At 53.7% G+C, this 6,987-nt stretch overlaps 1 protein-coding gene across 1 annotated transcript; it reads right to left on the bottom strand.

Moving 5' to 3' along the window:
• Positions 1 to 2,527: 2,527 nt before the first annotated feature.
• IRF2BPL (interferon regulatory factor 2 binding protein like) lies at positions 2,528 to 5,663 on the bottom strand. The gene has a single exon (XM_082232906.1). It carries the CDS (start codon positions 5,523 to 5,525, stop codon positions 3,342 to 3,344), a length of 2,184 nt encoding a protein of 727 aa, XP_082089032.1. The 5' UTR covers positions 5,526 to 5,663; the 3' UTR covers positions 2,528 to 3,341.
• Between the last annotated feature and the right edge of the window lie 1,324 nt (positions 5,664 to 6,987).

Genomic DNA, 6,987 nt, shown 5'->3' with positions numbered 1-6,987 from the left:
TCTTTACTGCAGATATCTGGTGTGTTTTCCATAGCTTCTCAGCTAAGGAATTTCTGAACGTTAAAAAAAAATGTCTCCCCTGATACGCATGTTCTGCCTTGTTCCCGAAAACCCCCCAGCTGCTTTAGGACATAGCAAGGAATAAGCTACTCTTGGAAAGCTGTATTTTCAAAATGTTTAGTTACCACCCCCAAGCAAATAAACCCTTAGCATTGCAGGGGAAATGAAGGAATTCCAGTAAGTGACATACGCACACCCTTCTCCACCAAAAAGAAAAGATTATGGCTTGTCAGCTCTAGATGACTTTTGAAAAGCCTCTGCAGTGAGGATCAAAGAAAGCTGGCTCATATGCCCAGACTAGCTGCTTAATGGGTCAGAGTAAAATGAAAGGTCACATGGCTGCAGAAGACCTCCATACAACAAATGCCCTCTAGCTATGGTTAACTTTAATTAACTACAGTATTACAATTCACAGCAAGCTTGTTTTTCACACATGCCCACTGTCTCTTGACAGTCTCCTTGTCAACAGAAATAGGAGGGGGAGGGGGAAGGAGTCAGACTACCTTGAAAAAAATGAAGGGGGAGAAACCCTTCAAATTAAAAAGAAGTCTCTGGGGAATATTTGGGTACAATAAATCCACCATAGGGAGCGGAGGAACTTGCTATATTTCTGATGACATATTGTTGACTGATGCTATTATTTCTATGATGACTTGTCCATTGATTAGGATAAACATACAGCACAATCCTATTCCTGTTTATTCAGAAATAAGAAGCATGTATACAGTGAAGCTTACTTCCTAATAAATACCTGTATTTATGTTTGCAGCCTTACATATATATTGCTCATTGATCACTTAAATAATTTTAATCCATATATACAGTATTCCCGTATGCTAATCGCACATTTTAAAAAACTTTTTATTTTTTAACAGAACAAAACTTAGGATTCTTATTTTGTATATGTTTATTCCAATCTAAAAAGACTTCAGTAGGTTATGAGATTCATAGCATTAATATAATCCTTTGCAGAAAAAGTAAAAAGAAAGTTAATATTTTTTTAAAAAATAATAACAACATAGTAGTATCCAGAGGTGAATCCCAAACAGGCAAAGAAAAACACTACAAAGAGGCTCAGCTCTGTTAATCTAGGTACACAGTAAAGTCCTGAACCTTAGAGCTTCATTTATCACTACTGACAGGAACAGAAACCAAAACTGTAGTACTAGCAGTAACCAAATACAAACTCAAAGGCCAAGAGGGCTGTATTAAAATGTCTTTTCACATCTGTTTTTCAGTGCACCAAAAGTGCAAATGCTACTGGCTACTGGCTGCTGGCAACCTATGGCACAATGGACTGGGGCCCCCAAAACATTGTTGATGTTTCGGTGTGAGGATTGTTATGTACCTTTTCTCTAGTTTGCTTCACTGAAAAAAAGGCAAAGTTCAGGCGAGGTTTGTTTGCATTTTCCAGCCAGTCAGAGGGGCCTGTGTGTGTTGACTCTGCCTGTTGATCTGGTCACCCAGTAGGCATTCTACCAATCCAGATCTCCTGAAAATGCAAATGTTACTTTCACAAACTTAGCAAGAATGAATGCATTTGTCCATTGCCAGGAGGAATGCAGTTTCATTTACTGAAGTCAATAAAAGCTCTCCAATGGGGTGGAGGAAGAGGAAGCAACTTACATCCCCTATTGCTTACCAAACACAGATAAGGATTTATTTGATTAAGAACTATTTTCAAGCTGCCAAGTTACATACAACTAAAATACATGCTACATAAATCTGGCATTATCACCAATCCTCCTTGTACTTAGGCTGGTGTGTATCATCAATGCCAAAATTCAGTGGATACCTTTCCTGACCCCTCCTCTGCACTACCTAATTAGCTAGTGCCTAAAGGCTTTGTGATTTTTTATGAAGTATGATATATACATGAAAATAGTAACATCCACAATCACCACTGCCATCACCCTATGTATGTTTACTCAGCAATAGTTGACTACATTCACTGAGACTTACTCTTAGATAATGTGCATAGGACTACCATTTTAGTACTGTAATGTTATTAGATACTGTTGTGTTATTCTTTTTAATGAAAAAGGCTTGAAACCAATTCATGCTATAATCCTACACACACTTATCAGGAAGTAAGCCGCACTGCACTCAGTGGGACTAACCTCTGAGTAAACATGCATGAAAATGTAGTATTAGTATTTAATTCCATTGCATTCCTCACACAAAAGATGTCTCTTGTGGAACAGAAAATCCTTGCAGCTGAGAAGGGAAAATGAAAGGCGAGAATGGTGAATAGGAAATGCTTAGTCAGCAACTGTTCTGTCAATATTAAAAGGTGAAATGTAAGCAGGCACAGTGCCAATGGCTAGATATGTTAGTTAGCCTCATTAGGTAAATCTCTAGTTGTGTATGTACAAATGACACAGAATAAAACGCAGGTTTGAAGCAGAATAGTGAGGCAATCAAAAAGGGGCAACTACTGGGAAAAGAAAAACTTACTCAGAAACTATTAATATCAATTGAATTTATTACAATTTACTAAGCTCCAAGGCACATTACAGTGTTCTGTTAACTACAGAAATGTATAAAGGACAAACAGAGCAAGTTTTCCATGTACAGCAATTTTGCTCTAGTGTTCAAAAGCTTTCGTGCATCAATAAAGCAAAAACAAAAACAACATGAAGATCGAAAATGTTCAGGTCAATAGAAACAAACTGAAACATTTTTTTTCTTTACAAAGTTGCAAAAAAAATCCCACCCCTATACCACTCCCACCATTTTGCAAACGAACAAAAAGAAATTAAAAAAACAAAACAAACAATAAAAGATGGAAAGTAAAAGTAAAAGACTAACACTCTGGGCTTTTAAAACATAAGCTGTCACCATTTTTGTAGCATTTTTTTAGGCATCAACACTGGCCTTGGCAAAAAGAAAAGGTTTTTTTTTTTCAATTTTCTTATTTTAGAGAAGTGCATACATTTACAAAAATACACACCAGCAGCAGGTAATCGCTAAGGGCTATTTAACTGTGTACCTAGCCAACACACTGCCAAAGAAATGAGAAACAGGTATTATGTGGTAACCAAACAATATTATATTCTGTTTTAACAAAAACAAAACGAAAAAAGAACAGCTCTATCCTTCAAATGAAGAAGGGTACATACCTTTGTTTCAAAATATAGAAACATACGACGAAAATAAGGTCTATACATAAGACTAAACTTTTTGCAGTATTGTCCCGCGGGTTGTTTCTCGATATTCACAATTCTCCATCTTCAGGCGTCTGAAGGGAGTCGCCTTGGCTGTTCGGATTGTTTTGTTTTTTAAGGGTCTCTCTCCTTTTTCACTTTCACGTCCCCCGCTAAAATGGTCGCGATCTCGCCCTGCATAAATGCCCAAGGCACGTTGGAACCGACTAAGGGGCATTTCTCGCCGCTGGGGCAATAGACTTCGCCCGTGGCCCCCTGCGCCTTGATGCTCTCCCGGGAACACGGGAAGCAGAACTTGTGGCTGGGCACCGAGGGGCACTGCACGAAGTGCGTGTCCTCCAAGCGTTCGTGGCAGATGGTGCAGCACAGGGGTCCGCTGTTGGCCATGGGCGAGTCGGGAATGTTTTGCGGGTGCACTTGGTCCATGCCCGGGTGGGCGCTGGGCGGCGGGGGAGCCACCTGCAGGTTCATGTCCCCGTTGCGCGACGCCAGGCTGCGGCGCTGGCCGGGCACCGAGGCGGGCGACACGGGGCTGCTGCTGTTCCTCCGCGTCGACGTGGTCGAGTGCACCGAGCTGCCGTCTTTGGGCGAGTGCGCGTTGCCCAGCGTGTCGGCCACCGACATGAGCGCCGCCATGGGCGACTGGCCGTTCTGCGGGGCCGACTCGGGCGGGGTGGTCCGGTTGGAGTGAGGCCCCAGCGGCGGAGGGGGCGGCGGAGGAGGCACCCCGCCGAAGCCCCCCGCCGACATGGTGAGCTTGAGCGCCTCGCTCTGGCTAGCCATCCACTGCTGCCGCTGCTGCTCCTCGCTCAGCTTCAGGCCGCCTTCCGAAGCCGAGTCCGAAGGCTCCGGAGAGGCCTTCCTCTTGCGCAGGCCGCCGCCGCCTCCGCCTCCCGCTCCGGGCCCGCGGCTGGAGGCCGGCCCGCCCGCCCCGCCGCCGGAGGAAGAAGAGGAGGAGGAGGAGGTGGGGGTCCTGGGCAGGCTGACGAGGGCGGTGGGCAGGATGGGGCAGGAGGCGTCGAGGTAGGGCTGCGGCAACATGTCGGCGCCCACCATCTCCTTGAAGAAGCGCACGGACTCGGGCAGCAGGTCGCCCAGCAGGCGCCAGTCCCCGGAGCCGTGCTTCTTCTCGTACTCGAGGTACTTGAAGCCCGACGACAGGCCGCGGCCGAAGTCCTTCATGCAGTCCTGGTACATCTGCTTGGCTACGCCCGAGGCGGAGGAGAAGACGGTGCCCGAGCCGCTGGGGTACTCGATGAAGAGCTTCAGCTCGTAGTCCAGGCCGGGCTTGGAGACGGCGTCGAAGGCGAAGACGCGGCCCAGCAGCGCGTGGTCCTTCTTGAAGCGCACCTCGTAGGGCGTGCAGCCGGCCAGCGTCAGCAGCGTGTCGCGCACCAGCTTGGGCTTGCTGGCCCACTCCTCGGCGCGGTTGCGGAGGCTCTCGCTCAGCTCGGCCAGCGCCTCGGCGTTGCGCTGCTTCTCCTTCAGCTCCCGCTCCTGGTCGCCGCTGCTCGACACCGAGCCGGGGCGCTTCCCGCACGGGTCGCCCGAGGAGGACGTCGAGGACGACGACGAAGACGACGAGGACGACGAAGCCGGAGGGCCCCGCGGAGGAGGCAGCGCCACCCCGGACGAGGCCGGCCCGTTGAGCAGCGTCTGCGGCAGCAGGTTGGGCGGCACGTTGAGCTGGGCGCCGCCGCCGCCTCCTGGAGGGAGGCCGCTCACCAAGCCACCGTGCGCCGCTCGCCGCGACGACGACGACGAGGAAGACGACGACGAGGAGTTGGGGCTCTGGCGGTTCAGCTCGGGCGGCCCGTCGTCTGGCGCTTTGGGGAAGCCGTTGGGGCCGCCCAGGCCGTTGGGCATGCGGCCTCCGTGGCTGCCCGGCGGCGGCGGGTACTCGAAGCGGCTGCGCGGCTCGCTCAGTCCGTAGCGCTCCAGGCCCGACGGCGCTTTCGAGGAGGCAGCGTCCACATGGTTCAGTTGCTGCTGCTGCTGTACGGCAGCCGCGGCTGCTGCAGCTGCCGCCGCCGCCGCTTCCTTAGCCGACAGCGCCACGGCTTTGACGCCCACGGGCGGCGGCGGCCCCGGCGATCGCCCGTCCTGGAAACAGCCGTGCGCTCGCTTCAGCTGCCGCGCGGTCTCGATGACGAACTCAATGCGGTCGGCGCCCTCGTAGTTGACGCAGCCCCGGCACACGGGCTCGCTGAAGTCCCAGATCATGGCCCACGGCATGCGCGGCAGATCGCACAGGTAGCACGACTGCCGCCGGGACGACGACACCTGCGCCGCCGACATGGCTGCTGGGGGACGAGGAGGGCGGCTTCGGGCTCTGTCCGGTGCGCGGGCGCTGCTGCCTCAGCCGCTAACCTGCTCCGGCCACCCTGCACTGGGGGTGGGACCGGCTCCCGCTTTCCCGCTCTTTGGAGGGGGCGGGGGGCAGCGGGCGAGCGAGAGGCGGGGGGGGGACCTTCCCTGCTTCTCGGTTCCTTCCTTCTCTCCTTCCTTTTACCTGGCCTGGCGTGAAGCGCTTCCGAGTCTCCTCGAGCGAGGGGCGTGAGGCGCGGGGAGGGGTTGGCTCCCCTCCCTCCCTCGCTTGCTCCCTCCCGCCTTCCTTCCTCCCTCCAGCAGCTGCTTCTGCCGCTTCTTCGGTGTCTCTAAGCGGCTCCTGCTGCTGCTGCTGCTGCTCCTCCTCCTCTTCTTTCGCGCTGTTGGCGGCGTGGAGGAAAGGGGTGGGCGAGAAGAGACGTCGCCGAGGAGGGAAGCTGAGCGCGGGGCGGGGGCACAGGACAAGCGGAGCTCCGCTACCTGCTGCTGCTGACCCGAGCGCGGCAAGGTGGGCGGAGGTGGTTTTGGGGGGGGGAAGGAGCGACGGGTGGGCAGAGCGGGGTAGGGACGAAGGGCGCCCCCGGAGCGAGCGCCTCGGCGGTGGCGGGGTGCTGTCTTGGCAGGCGGGCGGGCGGGTGCGCGCGCCTCAGGTTGGCGGCGGCGGCGGCATCCTCGCGAGTAGTAGCAGCGGCGGCGCCGCCAGCTCCTCCACTCACATCCTCGAGCGCCGCTCGGAATTCGAATCGAGGGGGAAGCCGGAGTGTCACTCTGGGCTGCCGCCGCCGCCGCCGCCGCGCGTTCCGAGTGCGGCTCTGCCCCTCCTCCTGGCGCGGCGCTCCATTGGCCTCTCGCTCGCTTCGCTCCCGCGCTCCCCCCAGCTCGGATGCCACCTGGGTGGGGCGTTCACGTCACCGCCGCGCGCTCGCTCTCCCCCCCCCCCTTAGCATTTGCAGTTCCCCTTTCGTAGCACTCGCTGGCTGGCTGGCTGGGCAGCTCCCTCCCGCGTCTTCTCCTCTCCCCTCCCGCCCCGCGCTTCCTCTGTGTCTACGGACAGGGAGCCCACTTGTTGCGTGGAAATTGCGCATGCTCGGAACCCTGCCCATTTCCTCCCTCCTCCCCTTGTGTGTGTACAACCGCTGAAGCGAGGCGAGCTGCCCCTTGGAAACCAAGGAAACTCTCTCTCACACACACGCACACCGAAGGCTATGTTTGGAAAATTAAACACTGGCTCTTCCCCCTCCTCCGCCCCTCTTTGCTTCCCATCTCCTTCAAGGCAGCTTCCCCCAAAGGGAAAACGCGGCCAGGAAAGCACATGGAGGAGAATACTATTGCGCCTTCCTGGCGGAGTTTTCCTGCCTGCACGAACGTGTCGGGTTGTGGATTGTGGTGGGGGGGGGGTTTGGTGAGGTGTTTTTGCCCTGTTTTGTTTTCC

This window comes from Podarcis vaucheri, assembly GCF_965113315.1.
Source record: "Podarcis vaucheri genome assembly, chromosome: 1".
In the NCBI taxonomy this organism is placed as follows: Eukaryota; Metazoa; Chordata; class Lepidosauria; order Squamata; family Lacertidae; genus Podarcis; species Podarcis vaucheri.
Note: the sequence above shows the minus strand (reverse complement) of the source record. Positions and strands in the feature narration are given on the sequence as shown.